The following is a 26,916-nucleotide window of genomic DNA, read 5'->3' as shown; positions in this document are numbered from 1 at the left end:
GGCCCCCACCCGGAAGGTTCTATGACTACCCGTCGTGTGGAAGAAATGGTTCATTCATAAGCAATCCTAGTTCAGTGTCATATTATCTGCTCAGCCCAAGTCCAATATTTCTTGCCCGAGCGGATCAGCTTTCTGTAACGGGCTGGCCTGTGTTGTAGATCAGTAATCTCTAATTTAGTTAAGACGCTATCAGGATGTCGAGCGCTGACCGCCTCAGACTCCTGAATTTACATATTGTCTGAAGACGGTATAATCATTCTTTATTACATAACGGATTCATATGAGGGTATGAGTGTAAGTCCGGCTGGCTAATTAAGTCTAGCCACGCTTACACGGTATTAGAACAGGGGCTTGCTGTGTGTTGACAGACTTCATGCCAAGATATAGGCCATACTATCGTCAATCTGACTCTACATATATACCATGCTTACGATATACATACGAGTATGTTTTCTTATAACTTTTACAGGTAGCAACATGTGAAGTTTTATGTGCGACGATGTTAGAGAGGATCCGACGCTTCAAAGGGAGTCGGTCAGATAAGTCTTTAGTAACAATGAAGGAAGCACCTAAAAAGCAGTTGAAGAACGTTAGTTTCTTTAAACGTTTACTAGGAATTAGGAGGGAAAGGGCATTAGGTATTCTAAGTATCTTAATTAGGTACACCCATAGTTCTCTCGTAGCGCTAACCCAGGTACCTAGGTCGTTTTCCCACATCGTCTGAACAGCCATCAGATTCTAGTAATTCGACTTTGGGTCAAGCTACGATACCAATCAACAATGGTATAGGTTGGAAAACATCAACCCCTTCACTCGAGTGTAATTGTAGTGATATAATTCAGCCGCGGTCTAACCCTATAGCAATTCCATCGCTCTACCAGGACTTCGGATTGCCAGAGACGATGGTCTCGGGAAACGCATTATCAAAGCTTCCAGATGACTTTTACGATAGATATCATACGTCTCCAGACAAGCAACCACCTCCCTGGATTCAAAATAACACTGCGCTGGTAACAGGATCTGACATCGGTATAAGTGCTTTATCTCAGCAGCCCGATCGTCTTAGACCTCATACAGAATCGTATCCGAACCACTTACAGAACCGTCCTAATAGCTCTGACTCAACTAACCACTTCCCTTATACCTTCTTGTCCATAACGCCAAGCACAAGTTGTAGCTCTATGGTATCTGAGTATAGTATCCATGCCCAGCCAAGCAAATCCGAATTCCAGACGTCACAAACGCGAGCATCACATGATCAGTCTCTTCCAATATCCTTTCAAGCCGAATCAATAACTAAGCCAACGAGCAGTCTTAGCGACGAGACGGATAGAAACCCGCGACTCGGGCACTCGTTAAGCCATAGGATCGCTCTGTCTCAAGTTTTCATGTACCAGGCTCGAATGTCTGATCGACCGGCAAAATCTACTCTAGCTATTCCTGGAGACGATATATTACTCAAATACGAAGGACCCAGAGATCAAAGTCCATGGATCATGGAGACTGAAGCGAAGTAAGTTGGGCGTATAACGACGTCATCAGTCGCTACCACGCTCAACTCACCACAGCTATTTCAACACCACAAGGTAGCAGCAGCTCATGAGACATCAGTTTGGGCATCACTCATCCTCCATCTATCATATTCTCGAAAAAGGATTGGGGTGTAATTGACACCCAATACTACTAGGTTCAGGCAGGTATCTAATTGTAAGAAATTCGATTCGTCATAAAACCTTCATTTGTCCAAGATCGATCATTGGTCCGAGCATCATTAGAGAGTCTTTTAGGTTAAGTGGCTTGATAAGTGGGCTTAGTGGGCAATACCCCTGATGTTCTCCCACCCTAAGGTTAATCTGCTAACTTTTTCAAACTAACTAACTAGCAAACTAGAACAACTTCCACGACATTCACGTCGATAAAAGTCTAGCGTATGCGCAAAAATAGACCTATATAGTATTAGTTATACTTTATAGCTACCTACCTAACCTAGGTACCTTATACTTCTAGACTTAGCTTAGCTGTCTTACCGTTTATAATGACATCTCAAGATTCAACCTGCCAAGTTAGTTAAATCCGACTTTCACTTATCCAGCCTTAGTTCTAAAGCTGATATCATAAATAGGCAGTGAACTTGTCTGATGGCCAGCCATGTAATGCTGTCGCTACGACGTGGGAAAACCTTTTCTGTAAGTTCCACGGAAAGCAATGTCATGGCCTATATATCGGCTACAAGCGACGAAATGCCAGACTAGATGCTCTGTCGGAAAATGCTCCCCTTTACCTAAAAACAGCTAAGGTTCCACTGGCCAACGAGACCTTTCAAGATGCCAGTGATGAGACTGTCTTGCGAGAGATACATGCTCATCTCTACCAAGAATATGTACTTCTCGGAAAGGTGATTGACGCGCGGAAGCTTCATCATAAGCACTTCTACCCGCTCCAGATGGACTATGGCCATCAGGCTTATCTCGATACTCTTTCTAATCGGCGTCATATCGTCTTGCGTGCGCTTGAGAGACTCGAGACGCGTACTGCTCAGGTTCTTTACGAGAAAGAAAAATGGTATAGCTGGGTCCGCAAAGCCCAACTGGAAGAAGAGGCAACCCGTGAAAAAGAGTCGAAGAAAGCCAAGCTCGAGGCAGCCATGTTTAAGCGTCACTGGAAGAAGATACAAACTCGCTTGCAAGCTCAGCGCAAGAAGGAAGAAAAGCAACGCCAAGATGCCTATCTCGAAACGGCCTACCAAGAGCGTATGTCTATGTCGGTTGATAACGAAGACGACGCAGAAATGTGGGATCCCATCGAAGATGTCGTTGATGATGAACGTAGTCGATATGTTGACCTTATAAAGCATTTCTTATGGATGGAGGTCCTCACTGATATCGACGAAAGCGAGAATTCTGCTCAGAAAACTGCTGACTCCTCCGATTCTACCGTCAACATGGAAAAGCCCGCAATATCCGAAGAGAAGCAGCCCAAAAAATCAAAGAAGAAACCGAAATCTAAAGCTACAAAGGCTGTACCTATAATACATAAAACTAATCCTCAGGGAGGTACCGCTTCATCCCGCAATCGTCTGACAGGCCAAAGCCGAATCATGGAGATGATAGATGACGATTTGGAGCCGCTAGAGGAGCTCCCAGAGCCGGACAAGAGCAATATCGAGACCGAATCCGAAATGAGAAAACGTCTCAAAGAAGGCGTAGAAAAGAACTACGACGATATTGAGGGTCCGATTTTAGTCGGAACCTTGGAAACCCCTCACGGCACCCACCTTAAGACAGCTCCTTTGGCGGACGAAGAGATTGATTCTCTCATGAGAGATATAAAGGAGATCAAGCTGTTCTTATTCTGCCGTCTCCTCTTGTCGCGTGCCTCATTACTCCCTGCGGCTGTGCGGTCCTCGAGCGTGGAAGCATTTCTTAGTGACCCCGAGATTACTGAATCTGACCTCCGGGATCTCTGCCTCAAAGTAGAACAGCCTAGCCTTCAGGACATTCGAGATGCTTGTGCGGATCTTATTAGGGGAGACGAGCCTGAGGTGGAGGATGACGACGAGGACATCCCCGAGGAAGAGTCATTCGAAGACGTTATACTTCAAGAACATCGATATGGCCACCTCCAAGGCCGTGGATGGTTCCTGTCTAACATGCTTGCCCAGCGTCAGAAAATCATTGGCAACTCTGGTGAACTTGCAAAGCTTAGGAAAGAGTTTAGCAAGAAATCCCGTAAGCAGGGCAAGATGAAAATTCGTATCTGTGGTAAAAGCATCTGGAATTATTCAAGCGAAAACTCCATGTCTCGAAATGGCTGGCTTCAGTTCTCCGTCATGGCAAAAGACTGCGATTTAAAGCATGCCGCCCAGCTCTGTAGAAACTGGGACGAATTCTCGCAGCTCAACTTCCTTACCGTTTGGCAATACTTCCCCGCGTCGAATTGGGTTTCTTGGGGAAGCGATAGGCTAACGCAACAGCTACACGAACTTGTAAGTATCATCTATTTCCCTTTTTATTTTTCCTTGCTACCCTAGGGGGTAGCTATGTAGGCCATGCAATTGCTTTGTCTATGTTTTTTAAACTAAGCGTTGGGGATAATATTCTAACTGTAGAGCAGGGGTTCTTCCCCTATTTCAAGGATTTCGACGCCCGGAAACATAGCCGGCATTTCCAAATTGGTGCTCGGAGTCAGCACCGACGCCAGCATAACATTGTCGAAGCTAGAAACATTATTGTCGGTCATATGAGACGCAACGACTCGGTGACTCGCCGTTTTCTCCAATATTGTACGATGCGCTCCTGTGAGTTGCTCGTCCTTGTGCGAGATGGTAAGACAGGGAAAATAATTACTGCCCCTGAAGAGGAGAATCTGTGGACCCTACGCCGTAAGGAAGGACTTGGTCGCGCCTCGAAGAATGAGTGGGAGATACTACTTGAAGTTGGCCCTGAGTACTTTGATATGGTGGACATACTCAGAAAGTGGCGTTTGGGCTTTGAAGATTATTATGAAGTCTGGTTATGGGACTTTGTTCCTTGTAACGAACCTATCATTCTTTACAACGTACTTGTTACGGTATGGCAAACACATACGTACAAGCTATCCCAGTGCTAATATTGTGTAGGAACTCCGAAAAGCATGGAGGGTAGCCAAGCCCTCTGATGTATATCGGCACAGAGAGCCATTCCTTCGCGGTCTCACAAGAGATAAAGAGACGATGCGTGTTCGTTCTATCCAGCCGGGAGAGCAAGTCGCAAGCTTGTGGGACTACGTCAACGATCCATCAAATACATTTCTCACAGCCGACATGGTGAATAAAACGGTCCACGAAACGAGCGGCGAAGTGCATATCGAGTCTTCCCCGTATCTATTCTACAATGAATCCGATGCTGCCGAGGACATGATTCTCTTCTCCGATGAACTTATCACGCCTAATCGAAATGTTCCTTTCAAGGAAGTTACAAACTCGATCACTCGGTTGGAGACGACGCCAGCTACGATGATTAACGTCTTGGCCGAGGGAGCCAGAGAGATGAGCAAGCAGGCCAAAGACCTGTCGCACCTCCCTGACTCGGACAACGACGAGGACTGGAGTACAGATCTTGGATCTGACAGCGACGACGATAACGAGAAGAAAATTGTAAATCACTGGAGCCTACCACAGATATGGGAAGACGCGATCGCAATAATCAATCATAACCATATTAGTGGCGAGAAGAAAAAACTACTACGTCGAGTCGGGCTTCTGAGCGAGTCCTCCGAGGTGATTCGTGGCGGTATTAATAGCCTTTATGGCGTAGAATCCAAATTGAAAGAATCTGACAAAATCATGATCATGGAAAAGGATCGTGGTGATGGTAAGTAAAATGTGCTATCTGGTGATAATAATAATATTTACTAATAGCCCATTTACAGCATTTATCGAGGCATTCCACAATGGAGACTTGGAACCAGGTGCTCAAGAGAAATATGCCGAAACCCGCAAGATCCTTAATGGTATCCTTGGGTCTCACCAAACCAGCGAGTCGACAGATTGGGTTTGGTTTCTAGTTGACATGCTCGACTGGCTCGGGCTTCGAACCGATTATAACGACTACACGCGCGGTTCACACGCGGGCTGGCCACACCCGTTCATATCGCAGGACATTATCAAATCGTTCGTTTCCATGGCCATGTTTTTCCCAAGCTTGGAACTGTGTAGACCTGTGACGAACTTTTTTGAGTCGGAAGACGGTCGAAAATATAAGGATACCCCCCTTCTTAAGTTAGACGAACGCGCAAAGAAACTCCCTGATTGTCGCATGAGGACAAGCTTCAAGTATAGGCCAAAAGAGTTTTGGAGGGAGTGGGAGGGTGTACTGGAGGAAGCCAAGACAAGGGATAAGTTCTATGCAGATATATACCCGATGGAATGGAGCGTTGCCATTCGGCCCATCATTGCGAAGTGTAAGTCTCATATTTTCATTTTTCATCTAACTCACAAGTTTGTTGCTGATCTTATTTTCAGTATACCTCGCTGGTATCATCGCCCCGGCATATTTACAAAACGATTCGCAGGTTGTTCCCGGCTTTGCCGTTGCCAACTCCGAGCCGCACCGCCCAGGCAAGCTGGATCTATTCATGGACTACACCGACCGGCAGAAGACGGTCCAATATCCTCAGAATATTCCGGGCTTCGTCAGTCCTGATAAGTGGCCTGTTTTTCTCCCTCTCGCCCGGACATTTGCCTCTAAGCACGACAAGTCAAAATTTGCGGTCCTTCGCATCTGGTCGGCACCGCACTTCTACCCAGCAATGTTAGGCGGCTGGAACAGGCATGCCACAGCGTTTCTCGACAGCACAGCACGGTCCTGGATCTGGAAGTTCATCCCCAAGGATATGCCAATCAGCGAATGGAGCATGTACAATACTCTGAAAATACGCCTCGAGCTTCTAAAAGAGGAACTCAAGGTCGGAGAACGTGTCGTGCACCGTGGCGAGACTATCCTCGTTATGGGTCTTGACGAGGTCGAGCTACTGAATTACGTCACGGCAGTTGTATTTGCGATCCAGACGAAGCCATGGCACCGAGAGATCGACCTCTGGAAGAGTTTTGTTAACGTTGATTTGGAGTTCCTGGAGGGGTTGGATCCATACTGGCTGGACTGATAACCATTTCAGGAGTAAAAGAGAAATTGAATATATGATATAAACCCACGCCAGATATTTCATAAGTCGTCCTCCTAAACAAGGCATGTAAGTGATATCTGTTATGTATTACTTACGTGGCAAATCCTGTCAGAATTATAAATGACAGCTTAGTCACGGATCGATGAGAATACCTTAGACATTGCAGCAATACATCGCCATGCAGTTAGTATATTATGTCCAAACGAGAAACTACTAGTAATATTACCCGACGTCTCCGATGTCTCCGAGCCGAGACAACGTCGGAGTAGAACCTATAAGCATTAAACCCCGTGTTTGATCCTTGTCGTACGGTCCTGAGGACGTTGTAATACCTATATCTTGGTTTGGTTGACGTTGAATCATCTATCACATAATCACACCCATGAGGACTTATATATAATAGGTATATAAATACTTGTAATTTTATGCCTAAGGCGGGTAAGCATTCTGACAGTGCAATATCACTCAGCAAGTAGAATAAATGTTTGCCCACCACCCCATCTATTTTATTTCCATACAGGTAGTTTAGTCAAACACATATTAAACCCACAGCCATCATTTACCATGGACATCAGCAAGGCAACAACACCGTTCGTCGAGCTCTTCCAGCAGAATCGAACCCTCTGTACCGCTATCGCCGCCACAGTAGCCGCCGGCGGTACCATCTCGATCATCTCGCACATCGTAGCCGACTACCGCGCCTGGTACGCGCTCGGCCCCAACGGCCTACCCCTCAACATCTTCGGATACCTATTCCAATCGATCGGCCGTTCCTTCGCTCGCCTAGACACCCGCGTGCCCGCGCCCTACGACAACGCCCAACTAGCACGGTCCGCACGATACGGGCCCCTGAGCCAACGCTCGTTCTTCTCCGGCTCGATACCGTCGCGCAAGGGGGCCCGGCCCGAGGTCCCCATGTTCGTCGGCCCGCACCGGCAGACGTCGCAGCAAGCCGCGCCCGCGATGCGTAGCCGACAGGAGGCCTTCCTGGACGCGCTTGCCGCTGCTAATCCGTCTCTGATACGGGTTAGGCCGTCGAATCTCGAAGGGCCGTTGTTTAGAAGCGTGTGGTTGCAGTCTGGCATAGCGCTGCGTGACGAGATTAAGAACTTGAACGGCGAGTTTGCGCATCCGCATGCGGAGGGCAGCACGCATATGGTGTTGAGTCTGGTCGATGCTGCGGCCGCTATCGAGCGTGGTTGGTCGGAACGGCATCGTATGAGCGGTGTTGCTGGTTTGATGCCGTGGGGGTTTGTCATGGTATATGCGCCGCGGGATGATGGGGAGTTTCGGGTCTGGAGGGAGTTTATGGTGGCGAGCGCGCGGTATGTATTAGGTGGTGATAAAGAGGTTGTAATGCCTGGGAATGTAGGTGAGTGAGACGAGAGAAAATTGAGGATGGTACGAATTGAGATGATAAGTGTTGAATATTATATATGGCTGGGCCATTGAAAAGAAACTCCTCTTAACGACGAATCTGTTCCAACTCCAATGTAAATATATCAATAGAATATAAAATGCATTATTATTACTGCAACCCCTTATATCCTATGTACCTCGCCCATACATCTGTATTTGGAATATATATACGAGGGCTAGACTACAATATATTAAATATTGCTACCTGCGTTAAAAATAGAGAGCATATTGATAAAGCTAGCTGGATAGGGTTCCGTTTCTCGAGTCTACATGAATAAGGCTGGTTGGATATTTTCTAGGTATTTGGGCATGCTTGGTGTTAAAAGGTATCACATCATCTTCTAGGAACCAGCCTTGGGTTCCATAATGCCAGCTCTTGGATATGCTCTCGCCATAACTGAATCGGGTCTCGAGCTACAGCACTCTCCATGTTAAACTCCGTCGTATCGAATCTATAAAGATATGGCTTCCCGTCTGCGTAGCAAGGTGTTTCTTGCTCTATAGGCAGGGTGCCGTTGAGGATGAATGCTAGTATGATGGAGTCAGTGCAGCTAGATCTATCCCTAGAAGAATGCCCATAGCCGTGATGAACAATCAACCTAGCATTCTTGCCCATTTCATTCAAAAGGTTTTTTCCGTTCCGTAAGGGGGTCGCCGGGTCGTGTGTCTCCGCAATTAGCAGCAAGGGGTTCTTGAGCGTGTGGTTTAGGTCTCCTCGGTAGAGTTCAGCGGGCGGAGGCCAGTAGCTGCGAAAATGTTGGCAGGGGAGAACGCTAAAGAACTCCTCGTTCCCTGATATCCAAGACCGGGTGGTCATGTTGGCCCAAAGCGATTGCCACCAGAGCAGGCCATCTGGCGGCAAGGGAGCATCATATGAATCTGCGCAGATAACTAAGGGGCCTAGCTCGCGGGACTGAGGTTGAGGGGAGGTCGGACCTGGGATTGAAGGGTGATACTCCCATTCCGAATGTTCAAGAAAAGCTGTAGCTAGTGTCGAATTTCCTTCTTCTAGTTCGTATAACATCTGGGCCAGGGCAGGCCAACTGTTAGCATTGTGTAAGGCGCCATATATGGCAGATACGATAGCTGAGTATGTAACGAGAGAAGGTCCGCTCGATTGGAGATACCCCGTGATGGGTCGCTGGCTAAGTGAGACCAGCAAGCTTTGCATTCGATTCTCTAAGTTCTGTAGCGATACGGGTTCTGAGTTTCTAGGCTGTGACAAGGCACAGTATTTTGGACCGGCGTTGACACACTCGCCTAGAAATCCGTCATGCCAGACATCAGTAGTATTGTCCAGCGCTGCCCACCCAAAACCGCCGAGTTGACGATGTTCACGAATATATTCCAGAGCGTCTAGAATCAAGCGCCCCACGCTATTTGGAAACATATTAGCGTATGTTTGGCCGATGCTGGTGCCATAGCTAACGAGATAGCCAGTTACTTCGTCTTCGTCGAGCGCTTTACGAATTTCTTCCATGTCACGCGCAACGAAGGCCGTGCTAAGAAACCGGGGAATATCGCCATATTTTTCCTTACAAGCATAAAATGTAGCATTGTTCATAGCGTCTGCGAGTTCAAGTTTAACTTCAGGTGATCCGGCCGCCTCGCGGTATTGTCCCGTCAGCATGGACCAGCGGTCCCTAAGGGCGTCGTAAGGGAAGCATGCTATAGAAGGCAATGACGCGTTGACACCTCGCGGATCCCATCCCAAGATGTCAAACTTGCCATCGCTCAAACGCTTCGTGAGATTCTCTGCAGCTCTCCAGACTAGCGATGTGCCGCTCGCGCCCGGACCTCCAGGATCAACAATGATGGTCCGTTCGCTCTTGGTTCCCACGGTTGAAGAGCTAGGTTGCGCCGTATCAACACGCGCAAGACCCGAGACTTGATATTTGGTTACTGCGAGCCGAACAATACGAGATTCAGACTTGTTGGTGTAATCTAAGGGAACATCAAGGTAACCACAAAGATAGATCCCCCGTTCGGAATACGGATCTCTGCCCCGGACGTTCTGCTCTGCTATCGGTGCCCCCCAGCTCCAGTGTTCAGGATTCGGGTCGAAAAGATGAGCCCAGCTCCGGACTGGGTTAGAATCATCGAGCGCGGGCAGTAAGGTCGCATTAGTGCAGGGAATGAAGTGGAATTGATCGCCGGGGAGCGGAAACCGACCGTAGGGAGACAGGGCATAAGGCTGTATCGCGCTACCTACGAGGCCTTGGTAATACTGTTGACGAAATCCTTCATACGATAGGTTTGGGAGGTGATTATACAAAGCAACGATCCCGACTAAGCTAATTGCAACTAATGCTTTCGGCCATGATGATCTATATTGTGAATCTAGATTTAAATTACCCAAGGATGATGACTTCTCCATCGTAGCAACCGAGGAGAGATGGTAAGATATCACCGTCTCATGATGATGGATGAGGTTTACTAATATATATGTTTACTCGGTGGTAGCATATAAGGATTTAAAAGAAGTTGGAGTTCGTTACCTTCGGCTATCAATGGATTTCGTCTTTCCACCTCCTAAGATATGATACAGTACGTAGGTCACAGTAAGAATTCGGTGCGGGGGCGGATACTCTCCCAGTCGGTGCCTTTATCGTCAGTCTGAAGATTTTGAAATTCTTATGAATTACTTCATTATCATCCCTATTATTATATAATTTCACTTAAGCTTATTAAATACGACGTATAAAGAAGAGCTATAGGGAACTAATTTATTTTATTACCGGGCCAAGTTCAACATTATGGCCAGTTACCTAGTCACATTAGTATATATGACAGAATTAAGGCTAAAATGATGAAATGAACTATGGTAAATAGATTATTGGCATGCTATCTAGATTGTAGACTGTAGCAATAGTTTCTTCTTCTCTCAGTCTAACTTTAGTATCATATATCTCTACCAGTACTGTCCAGATATATTTAATCCAGCCCAGCCTAACTTACTCTCTACTTCAATTCGACATTCGCCCTTTTTCTACATGGGTATCCGTCTAATTTCCTCGGCGGTCCAATATTTCCTCATATTCTCAGCACCCAGCGTCGCAACCTCTTGATCGAGATGGGTCCAGAGTATGGTTCCCCAGTTCTCCATTTGTGCCTTTAACGTTCCCATGTCTAGATCCTGTTCACCGTCGCGACAACTTCTAAGGTACTTGCGCATACCCTCCATGCCGTCGTGAATCTCGCGATGTTGTCGCAACAACTCCGCTGCGTTCTTACCACCCTTCCCGTCATTTTGGAACTCGGGCATCCGCCGAGCTAGTATAGGGAATATGTATGTCTCTTCGATGTTGTGGTGCACTTCGAGCTGAGCCACGAACGCCAATCCGTCACTAATGATAGACCGTCCACTTCGCGATGACGATTTGTTCTTGCTACCGTTCCCTGCGCAAGCCGCCGCCCATAGCGTATTCCACGCCGTACGGAAATGGGCGTGGAATAGATCCATATGTTCGGCTAAACGATTGTAGGCACGGAATTCAGCTCCCTTCAGGGGCGGAAGTTTCTTCTCGTCCTTTTCCTGCTTTGTCTCATCCTGCATTTCTTTCGAGATCGTGGTTATATCCTTGGAGCTGCTGCTAGAGGCTACTGGGGGGTCACTCGACGAAGACGTGTCGGTAGACGACATATTGGCAACGATGAGATGGATGGGATGTACGAGGTTATGTCGTGGAAGGGTGATCGGCCGAGAACGAATCCCGATTAGAGATTGATGATAATTTCCGACGAGATAAACTCTGGCAAAAGAGGTAACTGTAACTATACGTCGTAAAGTCATAGGCGATTTGATTTTACTTTGTTACTTAATCACATCGTCACGGGTGTTTATATACCTAGGAAAATACCTAATATAGGTAGATAGGCCGATATCATTGTAACTTAGTGGCTGTCTCATATCGAATAAGTCAGCGATTAGAAAGCAACAAATTCTCTACTGTAGTAGGTTCTATTCTCTTAGTGTTGGTAGGGCTAGAAGACGTACTGAAATAATTGTCTTTAGTAAGACGCTTAGTGGTGCAAAATCAAGTGAGATGTTTCCATTTTAAGCTTAGCTCCGACTAGCTCCTTTTAGTACCTTAATCTTAATCCTTTACGGAATACCTACTACTCTGCTACTATCGATATCGATATGCATTTATAAAATACATACGTTCATGTGACATTCACTCTATAGAACCGTATGGTGTACAAGAAGATATCACAATGTTATATGCACCAAGTTGCTAAGCGATCGTCAAATACGTCGTATTGCAATAAACAAAGTCAATTCTCTAGTCATAGCTACGTGACCATCGTAGGTGATCCTCCACCAGTGACTTTACTAGACCCATACCGAGGCTTTTTTATCATTAAATGTCAAACCTTACCGTATGCAGTGGATACAAACGCAAGAGAGGAAAATAAGCAAATCCCATGCCCGAGCAGCTGTCTAAGTGCGGACTGCACCACTTAGTACGCCACCTGTAAACTGTGTACCACCAGCCTGTCTTTGACCAGTCCCACCCGTCCTCGGGCCGCCTCGCCCTCCTCGTTGCCCCCCACCCCGGCCACCTCGCTGGTTCTGTCCGCCTCTCCTGTCGAAGGCGTTGGCTGTACCCTGTGTCCGTTGCTCGAGAGTGCGCTCGTTGGTCTCGATGAGTTGCGCCGCCTTGTCCGACAGCGTGAGCGCTAAACTCTGAAGGCGAGATAGCTCTACGCCCTTTCGGAAGATGACCGTTGATGTGACCTGGTCGAGTGCAGCAGCCAGCTCCTCGTGGCTAATCATCTTGCTAACAATGGCCGAGACCTTGCGGTCCTCGAGCTCGAACATAGAAGAGAGCGTGGAGATGGCAAGAGTGTCATAGTAGGGAGCATAAGTGAAGAGATATGTTCGTAGACCCTCTTCTTGGATCTGCTTCGACAGCATGGTCTTGATCTCCTCCGTGTTTGGCATCAACTCCCATATCTTGATGCTGTGGATGAAGTTGATCGACTTCTTCCATTCCCCAGCAGCCAAGGCACGAGATGCTTGCATGACGTGGTCACGAGTGTTCTCGGGAGGTCCGGTGAAGATTTGCCGCTCATGATACTCTAACATACGTCGGTATGTCTTGCTGATAACTCGCTTCTTAATATCTGGCGAGGAGCCAGTTTGAGCGAGGAGCGGAATCTCTAGGAGCATGCTGCAAGTTAGGTAGACACACTCCAGAAGCTCGAGGTTGATGTGCATATGGAAGGGTAGCTGTCTCTGCTTTTCTAGCCTCTCCTGCTCGGGAGAGACCTGAGCGAAACGCTGGATCATAACGCCCTGAGCCAGCAATTCCTTCTGTCGGCCGCTACCGCAGATTTCCTGTAACGTGTTCTGCGCCTCATAGACCAGACCTTTACGGAAAGCGCACAGACCAACTTGCACCAGGGTTCGGTTGTAGAGTATCTGCGTTTGGACGTCGAAACTGCCAATTGTTTCCTGCAAGTGGGACATGAGCATCATGTCTCGAGCCTTGTAGTACTCGTCATGTAGGGCGAGGAAGTATATCTGGCACAGCATCGCACGTGCTCGAATGATACCCTCGCTGTTAACAAACAAGTAATTGCAAAGGACGTTGAGGAGATTAGTAGCATCCGAGATGCTTCCTCTAGGGGTAATAGTAGATTCGACATCTGCGGGCACCGGCTTCCAAGCATTTTCTTCGAGGATCTTGACAACCTGCGCAGGCTTGAAATAGACATGCTCCAATCTGCGCATTACAATGCGGTTTAGACTGTCCTGTGGCGTCTGCAAAGACGTGTCCTTAGAGAGGGTTTCGTAGTACAAAAGACCGCGGAAAATAACATTGTATAGAGAGCCCTCATCGGTTAGTCGTTCGATATATTCCGACGTGTGAGGATCAATATTTTGCAATGAACGCGTGAGCTCATCGTCGAGCCGCTCAACATACGACACAATACTTCCAGGGATTTTAATATACTTCTCGCCCGGTTGTAGTGTGGGTGGCTTCTCGTCATCATCCCATTCCTCAGCGTTCTCAATCACAATATACTCCCGGTTTGACTCAAGCACTTCGAACAAGGTTGAGATTTCCTTCTCGGCAGATTTCCAGTGCTCCAATGGCATGGATGCCGTACCACCAGAGCCAAGATCGAACCTCGCGGAAACAATAGTTAAAAGCACCTTGATTTGCTGGTATGGAGTAGCGGCAACTTCGAGAAGCTTCTCCATGATTTTGATCTGCTCGATCCGGTCTGTATTCTTCTTACCACGAGACTCCAAGATTGCGCGTAGGTGCTTGAAGATACTCTCGGGCGTGAACAGGAGCGTCTTTCCACCCTTTCCGACGGTAGCAAAGCCCTCTTGGTCTTCTTCGACTTGGTCAGCGTATACGTCTGCCTTAGCCTTCTTGGGTTTCGGAACAGGTGTTTCCTCCTCTTCATCTGAAGCGAGGAAGTCAAGGGGATCCTCTCTGTACGCATCGACCTGGGTTTGATAATCTTGTTTAAGCTTCTTGATCTTTTGCTTGACGGCATTGAGACCACGAGCGCTCGTGGCGTTCATCTTCTTGGGTGTGACCTTCTGCTTCGAAATTGTCTCGTTCATCGCATCTTCTAGTTCGACGATGGCCTTTATATAAAGCTTCGGTGTCCTTCCGCGCTCAGAAATCTTGGCGGCTTGTCTGTTGAGCTTGTCGAATTCTAAATAGAAGTCGTTAATCAGTATGAACTTGATCGATATTTCAATCAACTAAGCTTACCGACAGATACGGCACCCCAATCACTAATCCTCTGACGCTTCTCGATGGTGTCAATTGTGGATTCAAGCTCTGCAAACTGCTTGTCTTTTGCGCTCTTGAGAGTTTTGGGAGCATCATCGTCGCTTTCTTCACTCTCGGAATCATCACCACGTAAGAAACGAGCAGCACCGGATTTTTTGCCACCCTCTTCATCGCTGCTAGATTCCTCTTCGGAATCATCTTCATCTTCATCCTCCTCTTCGTCCTCCTCTTCAGATTCTTCCTCCTTCGCTTCTTCTTCCTCTTCCTCGGAGTAGAGCTCCTCCTCTTCGGAGCTGCTCTCGGACGAGCTATCGTCGCCGCTGCGGAAGAATCGAGACATTTTGTCGGGTGTTTTCTCTATTAATTTTTAAATGATTGCAGGATTAATGAATGGAATATTTTTTGACAATGTGTCAATGCGACAAAGTAGGAGTTGCGCGCGTATGCCTGGAAGAAGGCAAGAAGTTGAAGGTGGAGGGGCAAAGACAAATTAAAAAAGGTGCACACAGTTTTTTGGAAATTACAACGAATTTTTGGTGCATGTGGGGTCGAGGGGTGGGTGAGCCGACTTCAGCAGGCAAGCCTGCTTAGCTTATCAGCCTATCGAGCACTCCTGACTTTTATGGTCCGTGCACTATCTGCTTTCTCTCTTATCTTATGTAAGCAAGACGATAACCATAATTGTTAGTACATGTACAGGTCACTAGGATGTTAAATGTTATTTGGTGGAGATGTTACTTGAAGCAGTTAATAAGTATCGTATTGCCTTATTTATATGGCAAGATACAAACCCATTCGAAGATTCTAGTATAAGTTTTGCTTGAATAGGTAATTTTAAATGATAAAAGTCTTCCTAAAATCAGGAGACATATTTACAATTGTATTTTGCCATAATATTTCGAATGTCCTGATACTTCGCTCTTTCAAGTAACATCTCCACCAAATAACATTTAACATCCTAGTGACCTATATATACTGTGACACTAGAGCATGTAATTACCTAGGTGAAATTACCTAAATCAACTCTTTTAGCAGCTTCTGTAATAAGGAGTTATATTACGAAGATACGGAGGGAACTAATCCTGAGAGAGAGGTTAGTAGATCAGCACTATACCTGTATATATACAACTCCCCCATGTCCAAATATCTAGTTTAGTAAACGTAGTAGAGTAAGGCCTCGTCATACCTAACCTACGTAGTTCCTTCAGATAGCCATATATACCAATAATAGTACAATAATATATTAAGCACAATGCCACTTTCGTATTAATATCTTTTAGATAGTATTATATTGGGTATCTATGTAAGCATGAACCCACCGTAACACCACTATGCCATTGACCAAACGCTGTTCTAATACCGAAACATTGGAAAATACCGTAGCCTGACCCGGTGATTCCGACTGTCTTTTGTTTGTATAAAAAATAGAAAAGAAAAATAACAGTAACGTCAACCTCTATTAATCAAGTGGCGAGAGCTCTATTGAGCAAGATCCAACCAGTCGGGGTGATCTTTAGCACGCCAAGGTTTGATGCCTTTAGGGTTGGCATCGCGACTCCTCTTAGCTTGGTCAAGTACCCTCTTACTCTCCTCGCTGTTGTAAAGGGTATTAAAGTCTTTAATCTGAGTACTCGCGGCGCCGACTGACTTGACGAAACACTCATAGACTTCCTCAGCTATCACGCGTCAGCATGCCTAAGTGCGAAAAGAGGAAAGAAACCAATACAGTACCAGTAGAGTTATTCGGAATAGCCTCGAGCATGCGTTGAATAGTCGTTCTCAACTCCCGGCACTGTTTTCCGCCATGTGTCAGTAATACGATAATATGAAAGTATGAGCATTGACCATTTCTAGTCCAAAAGGTGGGCAAACATTAGAAATTTTTTTCGCACCTTGATGTGTAGGAGATTCAGCTGCTTCATACTTTGTGCCAGCTGCTCTTCATCTGGCATTTCTCCTTCTTCCTTACTCCGTCCTAAACCACTGACACTAGACTTCTTCAACTGACTCCCGACCGTAGCCATTATTTAACCAAAATCCAAAGCATAAAATCAACAACTTGATTTCTTGATCTTACAACAATAAGCCGACCAGAACATAAAGTGATTTAGGAATAAGATATAATACCGAAGTTCCGAGTTTCGATGGAACACCTAAAGATGGATAGCGACGGCGATAATCGGCAAGGGGTCGTTAATCCTGGATTAGAATTCCAGCCTCCGGGACAGACAAACAAGTGGCAGGTACCGACTCAAGCTCAAGCCCAAACTCAAGCTCAGCCTCAGCCGGAGATAGGCCGAACCCACTTCTCTGCCCAAATTCAATTGGAGGTGGGTCGTGCACAGAAAGAGGCGCGTACCCACTTGACGCGTAAATGTGGCTACTCTCTTCCTCTCAAGCCTCTGCAACCTCTGCAGCCTCACATAGCTCAGGTAAGCAAAGTGCCCGATTTCCTTTTTCCCCACCCACCAACCAATTCTTTTCTTCCGTCCCGATCCTCGTCCCCAATTCAACTCTTCCCACTGTCCTACCGCAGCATTCTCCGCGTCAACTTCACCAAACTCACACGGTGACCAGCAGCCGTATCCGACAACCTACCCCACCGAGAAACCCGAGGCACAGCTTAAGTTTGGAGATAGCCTCACCCACAAACCTTCTTCTACTATTTCCTCCCTCTTTTATACTCCACCTTCAACCCCTAGTTGTTCACCTCCAACCGCCAACATTTCGTTCCAACAGCCCCCCCACCACCGTGCGGTCGCCCCGGGCGTCGTCGTTAACGGTAACTCGAGCGCTTTAAACACCCCGCGCCCGGGCCCGACGACAACCCCAGCGACCCCGGTGAATATGCCGACAAACGATCCCGCTCCTTCCGGAGCCCTTCGATCGCCCCCCGAAGGCATATTTCCTAGCTTCGAGGACCTTATCGGTTCCATCCAGCGCGTGGCTAAGGACCAGGGTTTCGGAATCGTTAAGCTTCGGGCCAGCAACTATCGCGACCACAAGCCTACGCGATATGATTTGGTGTGTGACCGCGGCGGTGTCAAGTACAACAGCACTGCCAAGAAGCGTAACCCGAGCACGAGGAAGGTTGATTGCCCTTGGAGGGCGAAGGCAGTATGCGAGGTCCAGCTCGGCAATCAGTGGCGTTTCCAGGTCCAGTGCGATCAGCACAACCACGAGCCCCGAGTTCACAGCAGCAATCCAGGCCAGGAGAACACGCCGACCGCCCAGAGCATACGAAGCCTAACGAATAAGATGGATCGTATGAGTCACGAGATGACACAAGCTTTCGATCGCATCGAACAGCGCCTTGACGGCATCGAAAAAAGAATCGAAACTATGGAGTCGCGCATGGGTGCGGTGGAAGCGCGCATGTCTAGCATGGAGACCCGAGGAACTGGTATGGACGTGCCTATGGATAACATGGAGATGGGAGGGCCTATGCTAGATGGCCCTGTCATGTAGCAACATACAGTGGCCTCGACTCATTAGCCACGCTACAAGACACTTCTATAGGAATAACCTGCTACCAGCTTCCGCTGTAGTCGTTCCTCAGTTGGCAGTTGACCCTCTACAGCCATCTTCGTCATATCGACATAAGTCACAATGAGAGGTTGGCTCTCAACACCTTTTCTCCCCATGTCCATAATAAGCCACCCAGGCATGGCGGTTCCCTTTTTTTATTGCGACGGATAGAGGACAAGGCAGAAGCGAAGTTCATTACACGGCGTTCATCGGGCAGGGCTTAATTATGCGTATATTCTTTTTTTTCACTGCAATTCGACGCGTTTCGGCGGCGCTTTAACTACGACAACGAGGAAAAAAGCGGGTCTGGTTTCTATCATGACTTAGGCGTATGGCAAGTGAGCGATGCTGCTAATTCCTTTTTTTCGGAGTGACTTCAGGTCTGGTAAATACGAAATAAGGCAAGGGGGTTCGTTGACTCTTCTCCATTCAGGGATTCTTGGTAGTGGCAGTTTTATTCGACACTTGCGCCAGATTCGGATTCAGATTCGATCGCCTTCAGAGGCTATTTCACGGGCGGCAAAAGCGAGGACCCAAACATCGTGGGTAGGCACTTTAGGTATTCACGGATTTTACCGCATTACGGCGGTTGCTACTTAAATAGCATAAATAGTACTTCTATAGCCATACTAACATGTATATGTTTTACACAGCTGTGTTTTATGTTGCAAGGGGACAAATATATGTCTTCCTATGCAATGCTTCCTCATGCCTAGATTCTTTTCATACGTAGTTGTTGCTTAATTGATGAATAAGGTGCACAAATCACCAGAGTATTATATTACTTCAACTTGATATTTCATACGGTGGATAATATGGCATACATGTTTTCAATAAGGCAACAAGTTGGGTACCGTCTTATTTGCTTATGTAAATCCCGAAAACACTGGCTTCTTTTCCGATTGGCTAACCCCAAGAATTTGATTCCCGAATTGGAAAAACAGTATGTTTAACTCACGTGTAAATATTTGTACTGTATTACGTACCACGAGGTTTTACATACATATTATACATGCCTGTCACCCAACTTAATAGTCCATTAGAATAATGCCAGTTTTTATACTACTAACTATCGTTTAGATACGGCCACTCCCACCATCAGCTGAATGTTATAAGATCTTGGTCTTATTTTAACAGCAGACTTCTTGTTTAATTTTCACAACTTATATTAAGTAAACCTCTTTAGAAATGTAAAGGTAGCAATTTAACGCAAGTATTTCTAATAACAAGTCTGCATCAAAGTTAATCTCCCCAATAAAAAAAACAAAAACAAAAAAGGCTCTCAAGCTACAAACACTTTAAAGCTTGCCAAACCAAGCTTGGGATATCAACGTAATATTTAAAGGTATGCACAGATTAAGTCGCATAATATGATATAATAACCGCTTTTGGAATTATTTGTATATAACCTGATATTAAAAGATTGGACGCAAACAAGTATGTACAGATAATAGCCTACTTTGACAAATAACTTCGTCGTAATAAAGCCATTATAGTGTTTTAGTTCTCCCGTCAGATGCATAATACATAGTCATTCCATTATGGGTACGCTAACGCCGGAAGGATTGACATGCCGGTCACCCATCACGGTAAGTGGACTTTTTTACCGGGTTTACAGACTCCATACAGTATAGACTGATAATATTTCTTAGTTAGCGTAAACAAGAGGTTTTAAGCAAACATTCATAAGTACCTAACCTAACTTACATAGACAAGTTAGCTAGTACATAAGAGAGAGATCGTCACAATATTATAGTTGTACATTTCTGCCAAGTTGGGCACAAGTAATTTGAATTACCAGTCACCAACATTTCACGTGGAAAGCCGACTCTAGTTAAGGTTACATCTTTACCGGCAAGCATTCCGAAGCCCGGCTCGGTATGTATAATGATATCGAGCAATCCGACGCTATGGTATGGCTCAAGTGCTGAGGGGGTGAGGCGAGCTAATGATTCCCATACATACGGATTACATACTGCCATATTGCTGGTTTTGGTTACGAGCGTCCCATGTCGTATCTTGTAACATACGTGTGGATGTTCATTTCTCGGGTTAGGTCGTGGTCCTTGACTACACTAGTGTATAAAGCACAGTGACATACCGGAAGGGTGAGGGATCACTATTTAGACCCTTGGAGGCCCGCTAAAGGGGAGGCATTACCCCAGCTTCCTGAGCTTTCTCTTCAACAACCCTTGTCTAACACACAGGTCAATGCGTGGAGAATTTTCCGTTGCGTGATGTTTGGATGGCCCTACTGCCTCGTGGGTCTCACTCCGCTACCGCTGGCTCTTACGCTATGTGTTGTAGCAAGACTAACGAATCGAATACTTCTAGTTGAAGACCATTGGGCCTTTTCTAATACCGCAGAGGGTTCAGAATCGGCCATATAGATAAGGAAGCCAAGTCGAGTGGTAGAGCTGTGTTATATTCTTAAAGGCCAAAGCTACTAGTTAGGTAGTTAGACGAAACCCGGCTTATCTATCTACTAGGATCCTGCTTCGGAGTGTTGGTTCATCATAAAAAGTCCCCTGCCTGTCGGGCACCTAGCAATACATACGTACCATACCGCTGGTTCTATAGGCCATTGCGACGGGATTAACAAGTGAAAATGGCTGCAGCTTGCAAACTTATCTAAACCTAGAACACACTCTTTTAGCCCATCAATTTTATTTCGCCTTTTCAATGATCGATGAATTGTGCTGGTTTTATATTCCATCCAAGGGAGTCATTCGTTTCCTCCGTCCCATCCGAATGACTTTAGGACGCTATTATGCCATTTATCTTCCCCATCGAGACCCAAGATCAAAGGGCCGTCATAATCTGCGGTGTTATATTTAGCCTCCTAGCGGTGATATCCGTTGCCTTACGCGTCTTGGCCAGACGCAGGGCGAATAGGGTGCTCGACTTGAGTGACTATTTCGTTATTGCGGCCTGTGTATGTTGCGAAAGCTCCTTATTCTTGCCAGCAAGAAAACTTAGTCGGAGACCTTTGATCGTTACTGATGCTGTACCCTAGGTTTTCGCTGTTATTTATCAAGGCGTGTCTATCTCATGTTCGTATTAGTTCCCAGTAAAGATAGTCTAAGATTAGGAGTTAACGCTTTATACTTGATAGCTGTTCTTATAGGTGGAGTAGGTTACCATATCGAGGATATAAAGAATAGGTTTGGTGTTGAGTCCGGAGCGGAGATATTCCTCCAGGTATGTTTCTCGGCACCACGACGGTTTGCAATCGATGGAAATTTACTAACTCTTGCGGTGGGACGTAGCATACAGTCGCCAACCAGCTACTATGGGCAATTAGCCTTTGTCTTTGCAGAGTTTCGATTCTCATATTATCTACGAAAATATTCCTGGTACAAAGTTTTATCGTAACCGCCAGAATTACTTACGTTCTTGTCCTTGGATGGTATGTACCTACCTACCTCATGCCACATTCTATCACGTATGTATCCTATTACATTATAGTTGCTAACGATTCGTAATGAAGGGGTTTAACTGCCGTTCTTACCGCCTTTCTCCTATGTAAACCCTTCGCCTATAACTGGGATAAATCGATCGAAGGAGGAGTCTGTAGTGACCCGACGATATCATGGACTGTAACGGGGGTCCTCAACATGATAACTGACCTAATGATTCTTATCATGCCGATGCCTTACCTGCTGAGGCTTGAGTTAGCATGGGAGAAGCGGCTTCGGTTAGCAGCAATCTTCGGCATATTGGTATTGTGAGTATTAGTATCAGATTTGCCCATTATGCGCCCCCCCTAACAAACATTCCCGGTAGGCCTTGCATTGTTAGCATCGTCCGTATAGCTGAGATGGTCAAAATGGACTTCACCGATTTCACATTCAGTTCTCCGCATACCATCCTGCTTAGTTCGCTTGAACCCTGCCTCGGCGTGATGGCAGCGTGTGCAATGACTATGCGTCCCCTTTTCGGCGGTCGATATTCACCTGACGGAACGGCAAATTTCAGTACTCCGCCTATCGCACCCCTACCGAAGAAGAATAGTAATCGTCGGTTCCAGCCGCTCACCGAAAACACATCAGAAACACGTCTACGCCCCGAAGAGGTCGGGTATCAGGCGTCGATAGCGAAATCTCCAGAGCCACCTATGGGTTTCGGAAGCTTAGGCGAGATCGGTCTTGAGATGGGGGCAATTTCGATAAGGCATGAGTGGATTGTAAAGGAGGAGCCTCGTCCAAGGAGTTCGGATACGGAAAAGGACAAGAGTCTACAATGATATGATCACGTAACCCAAATAATATGATACCCCCTCTTTGCAAGATACCTACTTCTTTTTAAATCGCTTTAAAGTTGGATTAGGTGCTGTTGGAAACAGTATCGCCGAGGTCTCCCTTAACACTTGAGGATAGAACAACAATTCAAATTAATATTTATTACGGGCGGCAATTACATTTGGGCGAATATCCAAATATTGATGAGTCCGAATGTACGTATTTAGTTTGAGGTCGCTATTGTCTGCCTCAGATGAATACTACTATCATCGATATATAACATCGATATAATTCGAATATATTTTCACATATTAGCGAAAAGATACTTCATTCCTTCCCATACCTCGATACCAGTTGGGAGAATTTGATTGGCGGGTAACGTGAATCCGTTTCGGCCAGTATCACGGAGTTCGATGGCCCACCTTGGGTTCAAGTTAGTAATTCACGCACACTCTTAGACTGGATTCTATCCTATATAATAGATTGCTTGACTTACCCAAACTCTGCCTTGTTGACGTCGGTCACATAATCGTTGCTACCGCCGGCAGCGGCATAGAGCGTAGAGCAGATCGGACCGGTAGTGAATTGAGTCCCGTATGGCTTTGCGATAGCGGAAGCAGTATTTTTAGCTAGCGAGTTTTGTTTGGCCTGGTTTGAAGCCGCTGCTGAGCACGAGTAACCGTAAGGCCTGAAAAGTTCATGTCAGTTCCCAGATCTACAATAGGGTTGTGGGCGTCTAAACCCGGCAAGGAGAACTGATCGAAGCTATACTGACGTCAGGATATATTGTCCGTAGCTGTGCCAATCGATGTATAACTTAATACCCTTCTTTTTCGCTAATTGGTCGCCCAAGGCTATGATGAAATAAGTCAAATGCTTTCAGGTTGACATAAATGTTGAATCTTACTTCGGATACCAGTGTTCTCTGGAGTATCGCCTGCTGCAACGCCGCGGTACCTATAAGTAACCCAGTTAATATTTATGCCCTTTCACTTATAAGATAATTCATTTCGTGGAAAACAATTAGACTCGACGAGCCATTGTGTAGGACTCAAGGCAAAGTTTATATTTGAGTAGGAGGTAGGTACTCACGTTTCTAGATTTTGGTCAGTAAACGAGCAGGAAAAAAGAAATTTCGAGATTGACTAACCTGACCCGGGGCTGGTAGAAGATCCCTCCCCATCCCATTTATAAGGCCAATTCCGGTTGACATCGGTGCCAACAGCAGAGGTGCCAGATCGCGTCTGGCGATTCTTCCGCCACAACCGGTTCGTAGTTTGTGTATAGAGAAAACCTAATACAAATGAGCTGACATTTAAGATCATTAGATTGAGATCAGTTTACCATCGGGGTTGACGATAGGCAAGATGTAGAAGTCATAACTATCGAGAAAGCCCTTGATCGTCGTGTCATTGTTGTAGTTAGCAACAAGTTGGTATGTAAGATATTCGACAACCTAATATCAAATGTTAACAATATATAGCTAACTCAGCGGATATTCTAAGCATATAGTCACCTTCGAGGAAATCCATTCCCGAGCATGGACATTTCCATGGAAATAGACAGCAGGTTTCGAGTCCTTGCCGCCGCTTCCCCAGAGATGAATACCCTGGATATCGCGGCCCTCAAATGATTTCCCAGCCGTGATGAGCTCCGAGTTAGAGGAGAAAGACGACTGTATATCTTTCAAAAACGTCAAGTGGTCACTATAAGCATGGTACGCATTGAACCATGAAAGGCTTGGGAGAGCAGCAACCGCGCTTAGTTCTAGGTACCATTGGAATCAGCCCGCGTACTTATATTTCTCTTTCAACCTATCTCACGTACCGGGATACTCAGCAAACTCCCCTTCAAGTGCTATGTCGACTCCGAGATCCTCGGTCAACACCTCGGAGGTGAAATTCAACCCCTCAAAAGCCGAAAGATTCTCAGGCGGCACTGCGATATCGAAATGCTCCTCGTCTATATGGCCATGATTGTGGGTAAGGTCGATAGCCTCTAGAGATTCCAATCGGGCCTCGAAATCCGCAACATTGTCCCCTGGTGCCACGCGAAAGATCTTATAGCCGTCATATATAACTTTACCCCGCCTATCCAGTCGCAAGGCGACAGTCAAGGGCGCGACCAACAGAAGAGACTTGAGGAATTTCATGATGGACGATTACGAGTTAAGGGGGCGCAGCCTTTCGATAAAAAATTGGTGAACCCGATGGTACACTTTATATTTTAAACTTTGGTGATATCAGCTCGTCGCCATGACGCCCTAAAAGTCTACAGTGATAGCGTTACTATGGATGAGCTTTGCATCTACCCAATCGGGCAGGTCGTGGTTCGCATGGGCGACGTAGATCTAGAACGATAAACTTTAGCCTAGCTCGTATGAGCAATGGATGTACATGCTTGGCAATTGGTTACAGAAGGTCGTAAGAACATTTGCGCAAGAAATATGGGAAACGAAGAGATTCCCAAGCAGGGAATGTCCCTCGAGTTACGTCCAGTCAATTTAGCCTACCGAAGCATGGCACCGGACCGAGTGGACCAGCTTCTTCAATCTCAAACTATTGGCTGCAAGTCGGATGGTATTGTTTATCAGGCTTCACGCCAAGCCACATATATGATCTCGTTCTGGTTAATCGTTACATGCATTGCATGATAGACCCGAACTTCCTCATCTGAGATCTCTCAGCGTTTCTATTCCCCACATGAAGATGAGGTTATTACCACTACCCCTACCTTGTTTATTAAAGATACCATAAGTAGATAGCTTTCCTAGAGATATCACGTCATGGAGACTTGCAAAAAGAGACCTACTACATAACGTGCAATGAGATAGCAATATCACGTAATTATACTATAGCCAGCCTGCCTGCCTAATCCAGGGGTTGATTCCGTAGCCCATTAGCATTATATATCTTCGCTATTTAGTATTTTCATCCTATATAATGTGGTGCTGTGACAACTTGACCTTTGCGTAACCACCATCGAGTTATATTGTTACCCTACGTACGCAGGTACGCAGGTAGACATGCATGTAATTCTCCGCCTTATAAGCTAAGAAACACTCGTAGCTTTCGTATGGTTATGTGCCCTTGTTAGAAAGCTCGATTCTAGATAGGATTAGAAGCCTTACGCATGATAGGCTACTTCAACTTAGGAAATACATATTAAAGAAGCACTTATTGCAGAGCATATAACTCATAAAGCTTATGTTTATAGTTTTATGGTTGTGTACCTCTGTTAATATAATCTACGAAATAACTTACAATTGTAGTATGTAAATTCTCGTCCAAAAGTATGTGAAGCTGTTCTGATGCAATACAACTCTTACCTTAGGTTAGATACATGAGACTATGGGTATGTCATCAATAGCCCATCGTAGGGTAAATTTCGTTAATAGATAAACATATACGTTGAAAAATTACGATCGTACACCTGACTTGATGATCTTATGCTTAGTAGTGGGATTATACACCCACGCGGGTTGACAGCTTTGGATTAATGCTCGCATATAAATTCGGTACAGTTGAGTTGAGTCTTGGTGAATCTTATACGTAAGCCTTCTGGAGGGTGTGAGGAGGCGAACATAGATAGATGAATAAACAATACTCTCCCTAATATTTTATGTTAACTATAGAGCGATTGGCTTAGGACCTAAAAGATAAAGATGAACTAATATATATGGAATAGCTGTCTCGTTTGTTACCAAGTATGTCAACGAATTTCATAATAACAATCCTGATATAAATGTAAGACTACCTAAGTATGGAACTTTATAAGTGCCTAACAAACTATCAGCTTAAGTAGTTCTCTGTTCTGGCTTGTGTCTACATACCACCTACCCAGGCAGTAGTTGTAGTTACCACTTTGTTAAAGTATACGTTAGTTACTCCAAGGCAACACGAATAAGTATTTGATCATAAATATGTGGAATGTACTGAGATAACGGACTAACAAAGATTTTAATATATATCAAGAAATAAACTTGGCTGAATCTCCTACTAACTACCAGGTAGGCATACCCATATGTCTGACGAGATTGATGGATATTGATAACTACCTAGACTATGACTTGACGGCTAGATACATAGCTTGAAAGATATTAGCGTTTAAGGACTCGCAATGACTAGAAATCACAAACACTGTAGCTATTAGTAGAGAGGGTAGAATCAATTCGAGTACATAGGTACTCATATATACATGAGATCGGTCTCTCTTTCTATGAACGTAGGTCCTAAAGTCGCTATCGGGGTCACTTTCTAACGTACTGAACAGACGTGTCTCTGGCTAATCCCACAAGCAAT

The 26,916-nt window shown here is 45.8% G+C and overlaps 8 protein-coding genes across 8 annotated transcripts; 3 read left to right on the top strand and 5 right to left on the bottom strand.

The window, feature by feature from the left end:
- Positions 1-2,035: 2,035 nt before the first annotated feature.
- On the top strand, positions 2,036-6,642 carry GL218_01800 (putative mfs allantoate protein; the record flags this gene model as incomplete). Its single annotated transcript, XM_033578281.1, has 6 exons — positions 2,036-2,062; positions 2,123-3,985; positions 4,114-4,569; positions 4,619-5,351; positions 5,410-5,940; positions 6,002-6,642. The coding sequence occupies 6 exons, from the start codon at positions 2,036-2,038 to the stop codon at positions 6,640-6,642; spliced, it is 4,251 nt and encodes a 1,416-aa protein (XP_033437789.1).
- Positions 6,643-7,227: 585 nt separating this feature from the next.
- GL218_01799 (putative phospholipase carboxylesterase protein) lies at positions 7,228-8,043 on the top strand (the record flags this gene model as incomplete). The annotated part of the gene is made up of 1 exon (XM_033578280.1): positions 7,228-8,043. One exon carries the CDS (start codon positions 7,228-7,230, stop codon positions 8,041-8,043), a length of 816 nt encoding a protein of 271 aa, XP_033439209.1.
- Positions 8,044-8,416: 373 nt separating this feature from the next.
- Positions 8,417-10,459, bottom strand: GL218_01798 (uncharacterized protein; the record flags this gene model as incomplete). The annotated part of the gene is made up of 2 exons (XM_033578279.1): positions 8,417-10,290; positions 10,438-10,459. The coding sequence occupies 2 exons, from the start codon at positions 10,457-10,459 to the stop codon at positions 8,417-8,419; spliced, it is 1,896 nt and encodes a 631-aa protein (XP_033439210.1).
- A 612-nt stretch (positions 10,460-11,071) lies between these two features.
- GL218_01797 (uncharacterized protein) lies at positions 11,072-11,725 on the bottom strand (the record flags this gene model as incomplete). Its single annotated transcript, XM_033578278.1, has 1 exon — positions 11,072-11,725. One exon carries the CDS (start codon positions 11,723-11,725, stop codon positions 11,072-11,074), a length of 654 nt encoding a protein of 217 aa, XP_033439213.1.
- An 801-nt stretch (positions 11,726-12,526) lies between these two features.
- On the bottom strand, positions 12,527-15,186 carry GL218_01796 (Eukaryotic translation initiation factor 3 subunit C; the record flags this gene model as incomplete). Its single annotated transcript, XM_033578277.1, has 2 exons — positions 12,527-14,766; positions 14,826-15,186. 2 exons carry the CDS (start codon positions 15,184-15,186, stop codon positions 12,527-12,529), a joined length of 2,601 nt encoding a protein of 866 aa, XP_033439214.1.
- Positions 15,187-16,325: 1,139 nt separating this feature from the next.
- Positions 16,326-16,870, bottom strand: GL218_01795 (uncharacterized protein; the record flags this gene model as incomplete). The annotated part of the gene is made up of 3 exons (XM_033578276.1): positions 16,326-16,522; positions 16,578-16,638; positions 16,739-16,870. The coding sequence occupies 3 exons, from the start codon at positions 16,868-16,870 to the stop codon at positions 16,326-16,328; spliced, it is 390 nt and encodes a 129-aa protein (XP_033439215.1).
- Positions 16,871-17,693: 823 nt separating this feature from the next.
- On the top strand, positions 17,694-18,314 carry GL218_01794 (putative gln pro-rich protein; the record flags this gene model as incomplete). The annotated part of the gene is made up of 1 exon (XM_033578275.1): positions 17,694-18,314. The coding sequence occupies one exon, from the start codon at positions 17,694-17,696 to the stop codon at positions 18,312-18,314; it is 621 nt and encodes a 206-aa protein (XP_033439216.1).
- Positions 18,315-22,919: 4,605 nt separating this feature from the next.
- GL218_01793 (uncharacterized protein) lies at positions 22,920-24,767 on the bottom strand (the record flags this gene model as incomplete). Its single annotated transcript, XM_033578274.1, has 7 exons — positions 22,920-23,037; positions 23,112-23,303; positions 23,391-23,469; positions 23,766-23,909; positions 23,960-24,071; positions 24,132-24,382; positions 24,443-24,767. The coding sequence occupies 7 exons, from the start codon at positions 24,765-24,767 to the stop codon at positions 22,920-22,922; spliced, it is 1,221 nt and encodes a 406-aa protein (XP_033438358.1).
- Positions 24,768-26,916: the final 2,149 nt, after the last annotated feature.

Source organism: Daldinia childiae (genome assembly GCF_008694065.1).
Source record: "Daldinia childiae strain JS-1345 chromosome Unknown Scaffold2, whole genome shotgun sequence".
Classification (NCBI taxonomy): Eukaryota; Fungi; Ascomycota; class Sordariomycetes; order Xylariales; family Hypoxylaceae; genus Daldinia; species Daldinia childiae.
The sequence above is the reverse complement of the archived record's forward strand: the minus strand, read 5'-3'. Positions and strand labels throughout refer to the sequence as shown.